Genomic DNA, 18,208 nt, shown 5'->3' on the forward strand with positions numbered 1-18,208 from the left:
TCCAGAACTGAAGTTCTAAATTTGCAAAGCGTGCTAAAGACACAGCCTCGCTGAGAATGAAACAAAGTCTGACTTATCTTTCAGTGTGTTTACACCGTCAGAAAAGAATTACAGTGAATTAACTGTGTCAAGTTTGAGTGGAGAACACATCAGCACCTTCCTGATCAAAAATATCCTTAATAGAACTTTTGCCATTTCAGTTATGCAAACAATCTACTTATAATGCATCTTTTTATTGACTGAAACCCAGTAAATCTGGAGAAACACTTTTGTACCTTTTTAAGATGTAATAATTTTCATAAAGACGTTGTTCGTAAATCTAAATGGATGTTAACTAATTTACATGCCTCACTGTTGCTATATCAGAGCTGCTGTATGGATATAACGACACTTCAGTAATACAGCTTGTGAATAATTAGTAATAAGTAATGCATTCCAGCATCACATGTTTAAAATGAAAAAAGGTGTTAGTTCCCAATGCTTTTGTTTGTCTTGTTTTCAATATACTTTTTAGAATCACTCTTTACTCATGCCCATGCTTTATGGAGACTGACTTCTAGGAGAAGCCATGTACGCTGGGCTCACACACAACTGTTGTTATGTTACTAATGCTTTAAGGCTAACGACAGCATTAGAGACAACCACTTGAATTCTGTACATCACCTCACACAGATGTCGTGTTGTCATTAATATGGTGCATTCATGTTATGCATTTTGTATTCAGAAAATTTAGAGCTGGAAGTACTCTTTATTAAAAAAAATAAAATAGGAATAGTTCTATGACAATTATCAGGTGTGAAACAAAATGGTTTCAGCTAGAAGTGACTGATGGAGATAGTTTTTCCTGCTCAGAGCAGCGTGAACTTTGAAATTAGACAGGGGCATTCAAATTCATCGTCTGGACGAGTTTTGAGTATCTTCAGGCCAAAATTTTACCACCTCTTTGATCAATCTGTTCCAATGTTTGAATGTCTTAGCTGTCAATATTTTTTCCTAGTATGGAAAATAATATAAGCAGCTGCCTTGCTGCAGCTTACGACAACTGCCCCTTGACCATTTGCTATGCACACCTCAGAAGTCCCTAACTGTTCCCTCTATCCTCCCATTAAGTAGCTGAAGACAGTAAGGTTTTTCCCTTAGCCTATTTTCTTAAGAAAAAAATAAAAAAAGCTCTCACATTCTCTTCATACAGCATGTGCTTCAGCGGCTTAATCATCTTGGTGGCCCCAATTATATCAATGTCCTCCCTACACAGAGGAACCCAACTAGACTCTATTTTGGAGGCAGTCCACTATATACCTCCCTTGGGTAACCCACTCACCCACTCTAGGTGTCCTGCTTGGGCAGGGGGGTTGGACGAAACCTCCACAGCTCCCTTCCAACCTTATCCCCTCTGTGATAGGGAACAGAGGGGACTAATTGCTATACATCTGTTACTGCCAGCCCACTATGTTTAACCTTCTTCACCAAAGACACACTTGCTGACTTACATTCAGCTTGCTCACTAGGATCCTGGGGTTCTTTCCTGCAGAGCTGCAGCACAGCTCCTAGCCAGCACCCTGCCAGTAACCGTGCACTGTGCTATTTCACCCCGCACTAACAACCACAGCCTGCGATTATGAGGCTTCACTTAGTTTGCCTGAATCTGGCAGATTGCAGCAGACACCCACCTTCACATCACCGTTGGTATCTCCTCTGATGTTTACTCATAAGCTGTCAATCAACTTTTCCCCCTTACCACAGCTAAGTTCCATGCAACCCAATTGCTGTAATTGCAAAGATCTTATCACCTATTCAGCCTTCCTTATTTAAAGTGTGTACCTAACCATTCCAATCCTCCAGCCATGCAAACCATTTCATCCTGTTTCTGCGATACAGCTGTACAATCCTGCCAACTCCTAATCACTCCTGTCCCTATTCCATGTTGTGTGCATTTGTGTACAAGCACTTGAGATGGAACCCCACAAACATGTTTCAAGGGACATGGGAGAGCGTCCTCCATCATGCTTGACACTTTCTGCCGGCCTCATTTCTCACTTCTCCTCTATGAAAAGAGGCCAGCAGCTGCCTTATGTTGGAAAGAGCCAATTCCAGATATGTTCAAAAGGGATCTGCTGCTGACCAAGGCTAAGCCAGTGAGCAATGCTGGTTGCTCCTCGGTGTTAACATATTTAAGGATTTTTTTATAAAAAGTGCACAGCAGCTGTGAGGGGAGTGAGAAAAAACATGAAACAATTCTGTAGACACTAAGGTCAGTGAAGGAGAGGGAGGAGGTTCTCCTGCAGCTCATGGAGAAGACCATGGTAAAGCAGTGATCCCCTGCAGCCCATCATGAACCATATTGGAGCAGACATCCACACCACAACCTGTGGAAGACCCAATGGCAGAACAGGTGGGTATGGCCTGAAGGAAGCTGCAAGCTCATGGAGAGCCTGGGCAGGAGCTCCTAGCAGGAACTGTAGCCTATGGAGGGAAGCCCATGGTAGATCAGTTCTAGAAGAATTGCAGCTTGTGAGAAGGACCCACGTTGGTTGTTTGTGAAGGACTGTATCCCATGGGAGGGACTCCATGCTGGAGCACAGGAAGAACATGAGGAGGAAGGAGTGGCAGAGAGAACACATTCTAGACTGACTGCAACCCCCATTCCTCAGCGCTGCTTGGTAGGAGGAAGTAGAAGAATTGTGAATGAAGTTGAGCCTGAAAAGAAGGGGGATGGAGGAAGGTGTTTTTAGTTCTCACTATCCTATTCTTATTGATTGGCGATAAATTAATCTTCACAAAGCCAAGACTGTTTTTCTCTTGACAGTAATTGGTGAGCTATCTCCCTGTCCGTATCTCAATCCACTTTTCTTGAGAAAGTTTATTTACTTGAGGCAATTTACTTGAGTTTATTTACTTCCCAATATTGAAACCTAAATCTTGATCCAACAAACAGACGTGATTTCATCTTCTCTCTCTTTCAAGTTAAAATAAAAAGTCGCAGTTTCTGGAAAGAAGGAAGAATGAAGAAGATGCTGTTGTTTTTGATGCATGTAGAGAAGCTCTCTTGTTCCTTTTTTGTAAACTACTTCTAAATATCCAGTATGTTTATCATAAGGCCAAGAATAACTGGCCTTGCAGCTGAAGTCCCTCATCTGCAGTGATGAAATCTTCAGTTTTAGCCTCAGCATGAATTTAATCAAAAGATTTCTCAAGCTGAGTGAATCTTTTAATAGAAGCTACAAAGGCAATGGGCCTCAAAGACTGAGAAGCAGAAAGAAACCTGAAGGCAGGCGCTTCATTTCTGAGAGCCAACAAGTAATGCACTCATCATTTTCCTTTGATTGTCTGAAAGGGAATGAGTAAAGAACAATAAATTGTTTCAATCTTGTTCTAGTAGACCCATTTCATCTAAAATGTTGCTACTCTTGCTCTCAGAGTAGCCAGGTATATCCTTGTTCAGATTCCCCTGTGCCCCCACTTCTTTTATGTTGTTTCTGCAGATGTGAGGAAGAGAGGCATGAAGCACAATTATGAAAAACCTCATAGTGTATTTAAATTATAATATTTGTGACAAGAACAATCCAAGCAAAGAAGCAGCTTTACCTTGGGGAAAGCAGAACAATTTACCTACTATTTGTAATAAAGTTGAATGAAAACAAAGATTAGTTCAAACTAATTTAGCATATCAAATAACACACAAGGATTGTTTGTTGATTCCACTGGAAATCTTGATAAATGATAACAACTCATTTCTGAAGATCTTCTGATGGAAAAGAAAAAAAAATGTTTTTGTGTTACTAAACATAACACGATCATCTACATGAAAAAAACTTACTTCTTAAAGTTCTTACCTCAACACAATTCTTCTTTGAGTAACTTAATCAGCAGCCAATAACTGAACGGTTTCTATTCGATAACATCGCTAAGAAATAGCTTCATATCTACAAGTGATATTCTCTGAGGAAACCACAGTCCAGTGTGGACTAACATTACAGTAAGTAGATTTTATATATATATATATATATATATATATATCATGAATAGGAATGGATAGCTTACACCTGAACGGACACATTTAGGAGTGTGATGTGCATAACTGAGTAGAGTAAGAAGTGCTGCAACTTACATTACCATTCAACTTTACTGTGCATAAAGATTTTTCTTTTCCTGAAATGAAAGGCTGTTTTCCCCCAGGAAGGAAGGAAAACATTACCACAGACAACTTGACATTTCCCTTCCCCTCCTTCGCACCCCACAAAGCACAATTCTTACTGACAGCTTTCCCTTCAGAAGAGCTGTGCTACCCGGTTCAGTGACCGAAGCCTCATTTCTCTCTCCCTCCCTCACGCAGCCCAACGCAAAGCCCTATGCCCAGAGCCCTCCTAAGGCTGGCCAGGACCAACACCTTTGCTTCGGGCAGAGACAAGCACCCGCACTTTGCTTGCGGAGCGCATCACCATCTCACTCGCTGTGTCCTTTGACGCCTAGCCGTGCCACAGAGCGGTACCTGACAGCCCGGAGCCCACCCCACCCCACACAGCGCCTCGCTGGGAAGAGCCAACAAGCGAGGGAACCCCCAGTCGGCCCTGAGCCTCAGCCAGGTGCCGGGCGGGCGGACACAAAGGCGAAGGGACGCGGTGGGGAGCAGCTCCCCTCCGGGGAGAGGAGGAGACGCGGAGCGGGCGGCCCCGCCTCGCCCTCAGGCGCGGCCCCTGAGGAGCCCCGGCCCGGCTGCCCGCCATTGGCTGGCGGCGGCGGCGCTCTGCGGCTGCTGCGCCTCCCGCCCGCCCGCCGTGGCTGCCCGGCTGCCGGCCGCGGGGGGGGCCGAGCCGACCCCGGCCCCGACCCCAACCCCGGCCCCGACCCCGCTGCGGGGACCCCGCCGCCGCCTCCTCCTCCTCGCCGCCCGGCCCGCCGCCTGCCTCGGGGCGCTGCTGCGGCGCGGAGACGGCGGCGCGAGGGTCTCCTCCTCCTCCTGCTCTTCCTCCTCCTCCTCCTCCTCCGGCAGTGGCGGCGGTGCCGGCATCCCCCGTGCCGCCAGGCCGGGAACAAAGGCTCGGCGGCGGCCGCCCGAAATGGCGTCCCTCGGCTTAGGGGGGCTGAGCGCCGCCGCCCGCAGGAAGAGCGTCCCGTCCCGCAACGCCGCGGTGGAGCGGCGGAACTTGATCACGGTGTGCAGGTGAGACCCCGGCCCCTGCCCCTGCCTCCACCGGCACGGAGGTGCCCGGCGAGCCCCGGCCGAGCGGGGCGGCCCCGCAGCCTCCGCCCTGACTCAGCGCCTCGGCGAGGAGGGGCACGGACAGCGCCGGGGCTGGGTTGGGTGCCAGGCGCCGGGCCTCGACCGCGGGGTGGTGGGGGATACGGGCAGGGCTCCAAAAGGCCGAGCTGAGAGTGGTGCCGCTGTTAAAGAATAAAAATAAAAGGGTTTGGAGCCGCGCTGAGGGCGTGCGGGGCCGGAGGGGGAGCCCCGGGCTGCTCGGGGGAGCGGCCAGGTGTGCGCCCCCGCCGCCGTGCTGCCGGAGGAGGCGGCGCCGAGGGGATGTTTTCATCCCCAAAATCTGGATCAGGAGATCCGCAGTACGGAGCTAGGCAGGCTGCGTTAAAAAATAAACGCTTAGCCTCTCGGTGCTGGAGTTGCACAAGCTCAGGGATGCTTCCCGAGGTTTCCCGTGTAAGGGTTTTCTATGCTCTCCTTGCCGGGTTGCATGCGGCGTTTCCAAGCCGGCCCCTGGCATCACTGCAAACTTTTAGACACACGGGTGTGCTGTCAGCGGGGAGGCCATCAGTGTGTTTCTTTCAACTGCTACATTCTCAAGGTGTCAAAAAATTTGAGTATTTTCCGGAGACAGTCTTCAATAGCCTTACGTGAGATATGATGTAATTTTAATTCTTGCAAATTTTAACTGTATCACAACAACTAGGAGATAATTTTCTGTCCTCACTGCTTAATGCTACAGCAGTACTTTTAAAAAAGGCTTGGGACACCCCCTCCCCCTTTTTTTCTTCTTTTATTGTACGCCGTTTAATGGATTTTACAAAGTGTACCTGTATCATCCAGCTACCCAAAGGAATCTGTCCAGTATTCCTCCAAATCCTAGTATGGCTTTCAGAGCAGCATCTGTAATGTATATATATATATATATATCTCAAACTTGTTGAAGCAGATTAAATAGAAGAAATAAAAGTTTTCAGTTTTCTCAATGGCAACTCTGCTGTTACTGCAGATATACTGATATTGCCAATCCCCAGGGTTGGGAAAAGAGCAGTTTTATCAAGTAATAGCACAATTGTGCAGCATATAATCAATTCTTTTTAAAAGAGTGTCTTGTATTCTGCAGAGCTTGCTGCTTTGTTCTGCCACATCAATTGAGAAAAATTCTTTTGCATTCTGTGCTGTTACATTTTTTTGAGTTTATTTCATATACTTGTCATGGTGTTGTAACATAGTTTCTAAGAATCTTGGAAATCTGAGGGCTCTCACTCAAATCCATATGAAACAATGAACTGCTGCAGAAAGCACTCAAAATTGGCATATTTAACTATTTTCTGTAAAACGATTTAATTTTGCTATATCCTCACAAAACATGAGATTCCTAGCTTGTCAAGGCAACTTAAATTTGGAAAGAGAGATAAGAAAAAAGGAGCGTTTTTTGTTATGGAGTGCGTACATTTTTACATCTTTATTCTTCTGCCAGTTTGGGTGAAAGTGTTTCAAATATTTCTTGCCTTGTTGCAGTTATTACATGTTTGCCATTATTGAAAAGTGTTATTTGTTAGGAATAGCCAAATTAGTAGCAAAACTGCAAAAATAATTGTCACAAGTTTTTGATCGGAAAGGACTATGAGAAATTCCTGTTTTTTTGTTTGTTTGTTTGTTTTGTTTTGTTTGTTTGTTTGTTTGTTTTAAAAAAAAGCTCCAATGAATTGATTCGATTATATTTGGATGATAGGGTTTGCTGCCCTGTGAAAGTGAGAGGTTACAAAGAAGATATTCTTTTGAAGTACTGTCAGCTAACAGTCTCTAATAATTTAATGAACTATTTTGTCAAAGCTTCAGTTTAGCAGGTTTTTGTTTGATAGTTAGACCAGGCTTTAGGTTTTTAGTACTTTCTTACAGTGATGATATCTAACTCTTCATGCAGATGTGGGTAGGTTCTGAAATTTACAGTTCTGGAAGGAAGAGATGGTTTCTACTAAAATGTTGGGTGCCAGTGTAGCCACAGGAAGCAGTGATGGCTTCCCTAAACTAATGGTATGAGAAAATAGGTGGTTGTGGTTGTGTAACCACACAGTGGTGATTTAAATTGCAATAATTTTAGCCTGTTTTTTTTTGTTTGTTTGTTTGCTTAAATAAGCATTATGTGTTCTAATCTCTGTCTCTCTCCCTACCTTTCTTCTCCAGACTTTGATGCCTTTCATCTTCCATTAAGTTGAGGAACTTTCCAATAAGCAGGGATTTAGAGGTTGATCTTTCTTTTGTTTTAATCTAGTCCTCTCTAAAATCAAAGATCCATGTGAATACAGGACCACCAGAAAAGCAGAGAGAGGCCTTGGAAGTGAGGGTCTTAGCTATTGCAGAATGCTAGTACAGCATGGAACAACTGGCAGGAAATGTGATTATTTTAAAATAGTGATTTCACTGATATGCATTGAAGCTGTTGCATCTCAGTGATGCTGAACTGAACTGTCTGGTTTCACGTACAAGCCGTGTTGTATGGGGTGTTCATTTATCATCCTGGGGATTATTCTACTTCAATAGTTTGTTCTTTACAGTGACATGTTTTACATCGATTCCCAAATTACAAACTAAATACATTTGAAAAGATCCCTAAATTCATCTGAAAACTGAGAGGATCAGAATCTGACATTGAAAAGTGATAAATTCGTATAGCAGGGAAATTTTCCGCCTACTTCCTTTTCTGATTAGAAGCTTGTTGCTGCTTTGTATGTCTTCAAAAGTTCAGTATAAGTTTGGAAAAAAAAAAAAAAAAAAAAAACACCTCTGACCTGGGATATATCCAGAAAAGGTTTGGCTTTGATTTGGAGTTATCCAAGGGATTTGGGAGACCTTCTGGTGCATCTTGAAAAATGGTGGAGGAACCTACCCAAAAAGGATTTATAGAAATCTTTCTTACTCGAGGATGTTTCTCTCCTTCCTAAGAGTTCAGGAGCTCTTGTTAAGGTTGGAGAACTCTGCTGTTTCTGCGTCTGTGGTTCGGCTCAAGCAGGACTATATTTGCGACAGAGACAAATATCTAAGGATCAGAAAACATCGGGGATTACACATTGTCTAGGAACACTGGTATTGGAGTCCCTCCAATGGCAATTACTGCATGGGGGACGAATAAAACACAGCTAAACAAAAAGAAAAAGCCCAAACCCTGTTGTTGCAGTGGAGCAATAGGTTTGGGGAATAAATCGCTCCTCTGATGCCACAGCCAATAAAGAGTTCATCTTAGGGCATTGCAAGTTTGTTTTCATGTCACTTTATTTTTTTCATGCTGTTTTGGTACAATTTCTCCGTTAGCCTCTGCGATGTACGTAGCCTGTCGCTCCAGAGCAACAGGTAGACTGTTGTAGAAGCCCAGCGGAGAGAATATGTGGTTGGGATCCACAAAGGGAAACAAGAAAGCTGCTTGTCATGAGCCTCTGACTCTGTGCCTGCTTGGACATTGTTTCCTAATAGCTCCTGTGTACTTCAGGCTTGACCTTTTCTTTTTTGACGTTCAGTCCCCGGTGGTTCTGCGTAACTGAGGAAAAGCGTGGGCTATCTTTTTTGGGGTGGGTGTTGAACGCTGGAAATAACGAGGCATCTTTCATGAACGAGTAAAATTACTTACCCCAAAGACATTTCCAGTCGATCAGATTTTGCGTGGTAGCGCTGTTACCTTCCTGCTCTGTGGAAATTGGGCATCCACACTCAGGCTCCCTGTCAGTTCTCCGAATAGCCAACTTCAGCCCAACTCGCCGTAGCTATACAGGGCTGTTTAAATTTGTGGTGAAAGCGTAGAGCAGAAAGATGGAAAATAATACTCCTACAGAGAGCATGGCGGCACTAATAGGAGCACTTGAAAAGATGGCCATTAACGCTGATGAGCTGTTAGACTCTCTTTTCTAATCAGACCCTAGCTGTGGTGCAGCTTTGAGGAAGCAGTCATTACCGCCATTAGAGTAATCAATAGCAGCGGTACTGACTAGATATAAATTTACTGGTGGGCACGCTTGTCTCTCACTTACTTAAAATTGGTTAAAAACGTGGAGGAGTTCAAAACTGAGTCATAACTTGGCACTGCAAAAGCAGCTTCCTCCCCCAGGCTTCCCCCTCCTTACCCTGCCCGGCCCAAAGCACGAAAACCACAGGAGAAACCTGCAGGAAGGGTCGCGTGGGGAGTCTTTGCTCAGAAGTTTACTTAGGATAACATCATTGAATTGAAACTCCTGAGATATATATGCCAATTCAGCTTGAGCGTAATCGAGGATGGTTTCATTTAGTAAATAAGCGTCAGGAGGCCGTGCTGTCTCCGCTAGGGATGCGGTGAAGTTGCTTTGACAGCAGAGAGCGTTTGGAAACCATACGGCTGGCTGAGGAAGTCTCTCTCCTGGCCTGTATAGCATGCTGCTTCTGCAGCTGTGCCGTGGTTGGTGGTGAGATGCTGTGAGCCGTGTTTGTTATGGATGTGGCTGTATTTAAGAGGCACTCCACCGCTCCCAGGTACGAAGAACCGGGGGTCAGCTGGCAGTGGGCCCGGCAGGCAGGGAAGTGGCACAGCTGGGAGCTGGGTGCTCGGCACAGAGCATGGGGTGAGAGCTTCCTGAGGTGCCTCTGTCTAAGTTCAGATGTGCTGAAACCATGGCCTCAGGCTCTAGCAGGGATCCATTAATACAGATACAGCTTGTTGCAAAAAAAAAAAAAAAAAAAAAAAAAAAAAAAAAAAAAGACACACCATGATAAATACCTCCACAAAGCATTACTTGTGGAGTTGAGGACATACCAAACTTGCCTGAAAGCTGAAGAACAAAGAGCAGAAAGTGAAACCTGATTATGATAAAATGGGGAAGGCAAGAGAAATGCACATTTTTGCCGTGTTTCTTGGGGTTTAAATTACCCTCTTCTGAATAACAATGAAGATGTGTACGTGCAGGTGCAACTAAACACAACTAACACAGACTAAATGACTGGTTGTGTCTTGTCTGCTTTTGCGAGTGGCTTGATACAGCCTTTCCAAATTCAAGTATTGGATCATTTAAATTGATAGCTTTGCTGGCTTAACAAAGTAATGTGATGCTGAATAGGGATTACCCCATTCTCAGGGAAATCAGCCTGTCCAAGTTAATGCGCAGAGATAACAGTGCATGAAAATTCATTGTTTTATAATATGTTTGGATTATTCTTGCATTAGGATAACATTACAGTGTTCTCAGAATAGAGCTTATACTTCTGATTCTCGGGTATAGATTTTAGGAGTGAAAGGAGTACTGAGGGAAACGTCAAGCAAGAATCATGATGTGAAGAAATTGATGTTGGAAGCCTGTGAGTGCTTCTTTTTCTCCAGCTTTATTCAAATATTTTAGAGGAGAGGAAAATAATTAGAAAATATAATTAGTTCACTTTTACATAGAAAGTATGGTGTATGTTTCTTTCTGTTTTTAATGTTTTATGCTGAAGACCAGTGGTGGTGATTGTATTTCCAGGCAAGTTCTTGGTGTGGTTGTGTCTGCATTGCTCTGACTGAACTGGCAATCAAAGGGGGTTTTCTGGGTCTTTGTTCGTTTTATACAAACTACTGTCCTAATATGGAGGACCAGTATCTGTCTATATCATTTCTGATTGTCCTTTGCTTATACTGTAGGTTTTCAGTCAAGACTCTGATTGACCGTTCCTGCTTTGAGACTATAGATGACACTTCCCCTGAGTTTAATAATTTCGCAGCCATTCTGGAACAGATTCTAAGTCATCGACTGAAAGGTATGTTAATAAACTTAGTTACTGGTGATGCTTTTTCTGGGAGAGTTTGTGTATGTGAAACTAGTTCATAGAAACTCCTTGATGCTGAATGAAAGTGTTGGCTTTCTTTTGTGTCTGCCCCTTCGCTGTTGCCTTCCTGATGGTGTACATTACTGTGGAAAAGTCAAGGAAACAGTTTTTGTCAGGCGTGTTTGTGATGTTCATGTTGGAAGCCTTCTCGGCTGGTAATTAAGCAAGTGGATGTTGCCATGGTGCTGAGCTCTGTCTGCTTTTGTGCTTTATGAGAAGTCAGTGTTCTGGGACTGAAAGACGACTGTGGCGTTTTTTGCTTTAACGGAAGGTATAGGGACCCTGTCTGTGGTGCTGCTCCCTTGTCTTTCTCCCTTCCTTGCTTTTGTTGCTTGCTTTTCCAGGTACTGTGTTTAGGTCATTTCATTTCCCCGTCCCCCTGCAGTGAAGCTGGCTTTTTTTTTGCCACTGGAATGTAATGGATCTGGATTAAATTGCTTTTGAGAAAGGTCAGTTGTTGATTCTCCTCTTGTGTCAGAGTCAGATGTTCTAATTCAAGAAAACGTCTGTTTGCATTTTCTGATTGTTCTAGAGGAAGCTGCTTTGCTGAAAGGACAGAGTGTGCCTTAGCAGTAACAGTCACTAGAAAAGGACTTTGGAAGCTTCTCCTCATTTCTCGGTTCTGTGTATGGTTTCTGAAATTATTTGAGGATTATAAAGGACATCATCTAAATATAGATGTGTAATATGACAATCCACTCCTTTTCATACTTTTGCTTTTTAATATTCATAACTAAGTTTTGTGAACAATATTGTGTGTAGGCTGACATTTGAGTAGCACAATTACTACCTGCTGTCGTTCTGTCAGAGGAGGAGAAAAAAAATCACACAGTGGGGTAGGAACACAGTGTTTGTCACATGGTGACAAAGATTATTGGAGCGATTATGGGCATTTAGCAACTTGACACTGCAGAGAGATTAGACTGTTCCCCCCCTCTCCACTGTGATGTTTGAGCAGAAATCATTATGAATTTTATTTTTGTTTTTATTTTTATTTTGTCCCAGTGTTCTTTTGCTTCACAGCTTATTATTTGGGATGGGCGGTACAGAGAAGAAGCTGTGACGGGTTGGCAAATCAGTTACAGGCAAACAGAATTTGCAAGAAAAAAAATCAAATAAATAAAATCAAAAAAGCTAAAGTCCTCCCCTTGTAATTACCAGGGAACTTTACAGAGTTAAATAAAATTATGGAAAAAGGCAGCAACTTGTGCATCGTGTTGAAAATGGGGAATATAATAAGCTAGATCACTGCGAGTAATTATTTTATTCTTTAAAAACTTGAAAGGGAAATTGAGATAATGTACCATGACATTTCAAAATTTAAGAGTATTTAATATTATACGACACAGGGCTTGAAAGAAATTGCATTTTATTGATGGAAGTGACTAATATGTTTTGAACGCATACTTAGCGTCAGTGGGAGCGCGCTAAAAGCAGACTGCTGATTGCAGTGGGTTTTGTAAAATGTTGTAAGGCAGGCAGAACATACCTGATGTGCTTGTCTGTGGTAACATAAATGGCTCCATTGTATCACAGGATAATCTCATGGCAGTATTGTTAAACAGATGGGCCAGATTTGAGAGTTTGAGTATATAGACATTAACTTTCGTAAAGCCACGGCAAATAACGATTCTTAATCTTTAACTTCCATCAGCGATATGGGCACCGTTTTCAAATTGAGTTTTCGTAGGTAGCTGCGCTGCTGTTGCCAGCTTAGAATAGCAAAAGGGTCAGGAAACAACATTCCTGGTGGTTTGGGTGGTTTTGGTTTTTCTTTTCTTTTTTCCTCTCTTGTGCAGCTTAATACAGAATGTTTATTTTCTCTAGAAAAGTGACCCCAAGTGAACCTAATGAGGTTCAAAAAGTCTTAAGTGCAAGGTGCTGCACTTGGGCCGGGCCAATCCCAGACATGAGCACCATCTGGGAGAGGAACTCACTGAGAGCAGCCCTGCAGAGAAGGAGTTGGGGTTCTGGTGGATGAAAAGCTCAACGTGAGCTGGCAGTGCACGCTTGCAGTCCAGAAGGCCAGCTGTGTCCTGGGATTCATCAAAAGAGGAGTGGCCAGCAGGGGAGGGAGGTGATTGTACCCCTCAGCCCTTGTGAGGCCCCACTTGGAGTGCTTTGTCCGGGTTTGGGGCCCCCAGCACAAGAAAGATGTGGAGCTGTTAGAATGGCTCCAGAGGAGGGCCATGAAGTTGATCAGAGGGCTGGAGCATCTCGCCTATGAAGACAGGCTGAGAGAGCTGGGGGTGTTCAGCCTGGAGAAGAGAAGGCTCCGGATTGACCTCATTAAGGCCTTTCAGTACTTAAAGGGGACTTATAAAAAAGGGGGATAGCAACTCTTTGCTCAATCAGATAATGGTAGGACAAGGGGGAATGGTTTTAAACTAAAAGAGGGGAGATTTAGATTAGATATGAGGAAGAAATTCTTCACTCAGAGGGTGGTGAGGCACTGGCACAGGCTGCCCAGAGAAGCTGTGGATGCCCCATCCCTGGAGGTGTTCAAGGCCAGGCTGGATGGGGCTTTGAGCAACCTGGTGTGGTGGGAGGTGTCCCTGCCCATGGCAGGGGTTGGAACTGGGTGATCTTTAAGGTCCCTGCCAACCCAAATCATTCTATGATTCTATTATTTCACTGTCATTTTGTGCTTAGCTAAATGTTTATATTTCTGTTAAACTAATCTTAGTGTTACCTGCCACTGTAAAAAAAATCTTCTTGACCTCTTTTACACTGACTTCATGCCCCCGCCCTTTCCCTAGTATTTGCTTTTGTCCCAACCAAACAGGCAGAAAACCAGTGACTTTCCCCATGAGCACACTTCAACCAGAGTGCTCTTTTTCTTAAAAGTGGTTTAGATGTGGGCGTTTGCTTAGTAATAAAATGAGGTTAGCATAACTCTATCAGCTCACACAATGGAGGTGTGTGACTGCTGCTTGAATGCAGCTATCTGTTCATGTGCCACAGCAGACCTGGTGCATGTGACACCAAAGCAGTACCATAAAAGATAACATAGTATGCTGTGGTCAAAACGTTGGCCACCTCTGTACACCAGTGATGAAAGAAGCAGTCAGCAATAGACCACTTGTTAGAAAAAGTGGTCTGGCTCACAGCCTGTTTTCGAATTACCCCAAGGAAGATCGTGTGGGTAAGCATAAATTGTCTTTGCAGGGATTGGAAGCCGTTGAGTGCCCTCTGCTCCAGAAAGTGGAAAGAGAATTATCCCTGTACTGTGTGATGCTGTGCGCGGTACTCCCTAGGAGTGCTGGATTTAACTGTGAATGCAGAGTAGGTCCAATATCATAATGAGAAGGGTATAATGTGTGTGTCCTTCAAGCCTGCTGGCAAGATATGATACTAATGGACAGGACAATTGAAAAATCTTGAAAAGGCAGGAGAGAAGGAGTGACAGACAGAAGACATGATTCTTAGGTTCCTTGTTCGGCATAAGAATTTGCATGATTTCATAATGCAGCAGACTAGTGGTTTTCGGAGTGGATACACAACATTTTAAGGTCTCTAAACCAAGTAGGAGCTATAGTTCTGAATGGGGATTTTACAAAATTGTGTACAAATGTATGTGTATTTAATAACCTTTACTGCAAGGTGCCATAATTTCAGGAGCCATTTTTTTGCCCAGATAGTTTGGAATTTTTTCTTTCTTTATCTTTCAGTACTGTGGAGATTTTAGCCATACCTCTTAACTGTCTTAATGGCTTCTTGTATTCACTGCTAGCCTTAATTTTTTCAAATATCTTTCTGTAAGTGTCCTTTTTATCAAGTCAGCTGAGTGCAGAAATGATAGGGGCATAGGAAATTGTTCAGCAACAGTACTTGGATTTGATCATAGATATATCCTAGCTAATTTAGTACCTGAGGCCAATTCAAAGTGATGTATATGTCGTCTTTACTGTATTACAGTATTGTATGTTTTCTGCCTTTTTCTGTTATTTTAAATTAATTTTAGTGGAGTTAGCAAGGAGGAACTACAAAAACTGTTGTAGATTTTTATGGTCATCATCTCTAATGTTTTTCTGAAAACTCATCTCTAACATATTTCTGAAAACTACTGTCATACGTATGTATTTGTTGACTTACTGTGTCTTTATTTTAATATCCTTTACAACCAATGTGTTTATATCCAAGCTGTTAGCCAGTATGCGTGGCTACAAATAGCTTTAATATAAAGTAGGTCCTGGCACTGACAGCACACGTAGTGCTTCTTGCTTGTGACTCTTGTAATTTTTGCGTGTCATAGTTACTGTGAGCATCCTTGTCATCTGTAAGCTTATTTTGCACTTACCACCATAATGACACAAAAATGTGCTGTACTTTGCTATTTTGGCGCTTTCACAGCTTCACATGCCTTTTATCCTGTATGTACATGTAGAAGGTATTATAAAAATGTCAGAAGTTTTTGCTAGAGTTGTCCTTAGAAGCTGCTTATCTCTGTCTGTCTTTGATCTACATTATCCCTAATTTGTAGTGACTGGAGTTTGTTTTCTTTTCTTTTAGTAAACTTACTATGAGTAGTAAGCCCCTAGGGTGATCAGTGCTGCTCGAGTGGAAAGATGAATGTAATAGTTGTCTTCCCTTCCCTATTCTACAAAATGTTTGACAAAATGCATTATCAGTAGTCTGGTAACAGTGATGGTAAATGGCCATATGAGTGATGGTGCTGGTAAATAAAATGTTATCCAGTTTTAATGCTATCTTCTTCATAGTAAGCTGAACTATTACATAGTTTATTTCTGAAGCAGTGACAGACTTTTCTGCCACTTCTTATCCCTTCCCATATGGTTTTTATTTTACTTATTTTTTAGTTTCAGAAAAAAAAACCTCGTTGCTAACTGCTATTTAATAGAGCCTCATTTTCTTTAAGCAATGAGTATTAATATAATTTGTATTGATCAGAGTTCCCCGAATTCTAGTAAAGTTTTAAAAGCATAAGCAGGGGTTACAAAGGGATAGAGCATGAGTTATGTCTGCAGAAGAGAGCTTGGGCTTGCAGGCCTAGGGCACAGGGGAGGAAGCGTGGTTCTTTGAGCAAGGTGCAGCTGGTAGTGCTGCTCATCCTGGGAGACAGACGTTGCTCAGTAAGAGTTAACGCCGTGGTGATGTAGTGGAGGTGAAAATGCAACCTTATGGAGGTACTGAAGGCCCTACTGTTGTGAAATAGAGAAAATCTAAGCATATAGTTGCAATGGCCCTTTATCTGGTGTGATAACATTATGTTAATGTGTTCTAAGCAGAATAGCTTTTGTTACTAGATTTAATATTTATGTACACATAGTGACCCTATTACTATTTTTGGCTAGAAAGAAATAGGAGGGCTCTTGCGCACTTTGTGGTTTAGCTCGTTCTTTCTCCTGTGTGGAGAAAATAATCTTAAATGAATTGTAATGGTCTTGGGGAGCTATTTTATAAACTACTGTAAATTTTCACTGATTCATTCTGGAGGCCCAAAGTAAAGACTACGTACTGTGGAAATTCCTCAGAGGAATAGCATGCCACTTTGTTACTAACAAGTTGTGTTAAAACTTGCCATTTGCAGAACAGGTAAATTTTCTGCAAATTAATAATGGTATGGAGAAGTTGGGGGAGAGCCTTCCTGTACCTTAGGACATCCTGATTGTTACTGCTTTGCAACGGGGCAACTTTTTCGAAATCTGAAGTTGGACCGTGAATGAGTAGGAGTCAAACTGCTTTAATGGCTTATTTGAGAAGAATTTCTTGGGAGTGAGAAAAGATCTGCACCAGCTAGCGTTTGTTGTGGATATTTGTATTTAGTTTCCAGACTGGAGCAAGCGATGGGGTGATATGAACAGGTGTGCAAGAGTATTTAAAAATGTGATTAAATAAATAAAAAATCATAATAGTGTTTCTATTTGCTTTGTATTTCTATAACCTAGAATCAAATTAATTTGAACAGTGTTTGATGTCGTTAGGTCAGCATGGAAGCTGTATATTCAATTTTGACTGGCTGACAAAACCAGTGATGCCTTTCCTGTTGGAAGAGCTGTGAGCCTCTGAATCTTTTGATGATCCGTAAACTTCATGGTGAAGGCCACATACTCTTATGTACTTTGGACCCCCCAGGAAACTTGCTCCTTCCTTAAGAAGAGCTTTGGCAGAGGATGTGTTATACGCTAAACCTAGCTTTCAATTTTTTTAGGACCCTTTAAAACCTAGATCTGGTTTTAGCATTTTCATTTCTCGTTCTTGAGAGTTCTCATGGCTGTGTACATTAAGTTCATTATCTGAAGATTAAATAGAATCTCACACACTGCAAGTGTTTAAAATTGTAGGAAATGTACTGGTTAGGATCTTATTTAGCAGTTTTTAAAATATACTCTCACTATTCTGTCATTCTTCTGCAATGTTTTTTTGGTGTATGGAAGGGTTATGGATGTTTTTCTCGAGATGGTGTTAATTACCAGAGTGTGGGCAACACCTCACTTACAGGGAGAAAATGGTGAAATACGGAAGTCCTAGGTTCAGAAAAGGCCCGAGGACAGTTCCCCCTGAAGTCTGGAATCCATCCTACCAGCTCGTGCAGAGCTGGCTGTGAGGTTGTAGCCCGCTGTTATGGCAGAGCATAGCATAATTATGCCCAGCTTGCTTTGTCGATCAGTGTAAGCCTAATAAGTGCTGTGTGCTGGTACGTATCTCTATTATGAAGGTATTTTTGGTTTTGACTTCAGAAAACTATAGAGCAAAACTGTCCGTTTCTTGCAGAACGTATTCTGTCTGTGAAGAAGCATTGTATGATATGCTGCCTTTAGTAGCTGGGACTGGAATTAGTGACATGAAGTCATCTTCACGCCTCAGTTGCATTTAATTTTGCTGGTATAAGCCCCTGGGCAGAAATGTTTCTGATATGATAAAGAATATGAAAAACACCAGTAGCTTTTGGTGTTGTTAAAACACTGTTGAATTGTTGTTGCCGTCCACTACACTTGACATTTCAAAAAGAAGAAGTTCATAAGATCAGTTACCTTACAGAAATGCTTTTATTTTAGTCCTCAGAGCTGAGAAGATCTGAAGCTACTGCAGCTACAGCACATTGGGATTTTGTTTTTTCCTTTGGCATATTAAGTTTCTATATATTAATTTCTTCCACTCTCTCTGTCTCTCTTTTTTTTTTTTTTAAGTTCTTTATCAAGCTTTTTATTTATCAAATAAATCCATGTG

The 18,208-nt window shown here is 42.6% G+C and overlaps 1 protein-coding gene across 1 annotated transcript in view; it reads left to right on the top strand.

The window, feature by feature from the left end:
- Nucleotides 1–4,918: 4,918 nt before the first annotated feature.
- RUNDC3B (RUN domain containing 3B) overlaps nucleotides 4,919–18,208 on the top strand; it is a 50,027-nt gene continuing 36,737 nt past the window's right edge. The window contains exons 1-2 of the mRNA XM_035545361.2: nucleotides 4,919–5,161; nucleotides 10,833–10,948. Coding sequence (XP_035401254.1) covers nucleotides 5,058–5,161; nucleotides 10,833–10,948 — 220 coding nt within the window. The 5' untranslated portion in view covers nucleotides 4,919–5,057. The remainder of the gene's footprint in view (nucleotides 5,162–10,832; nucleotides 10,949–18,208) is intronic.

This window comes from Cygnus atratus, chromosome 2 (genome assembly GCF_013377495.2).
Source record: "Cygnus atratus isolate AKBS03 ecotype Queensland, Australia chromosome 2, CAtr_DNAZoo_HiC_assembly, whole genome shotgun sequence".
Lineage (NCBI taxonomy): Eukaryota > Metazoa > Chordata > Aves > Anseriformes > Anatidae > Cygnus > Cygnus atratus.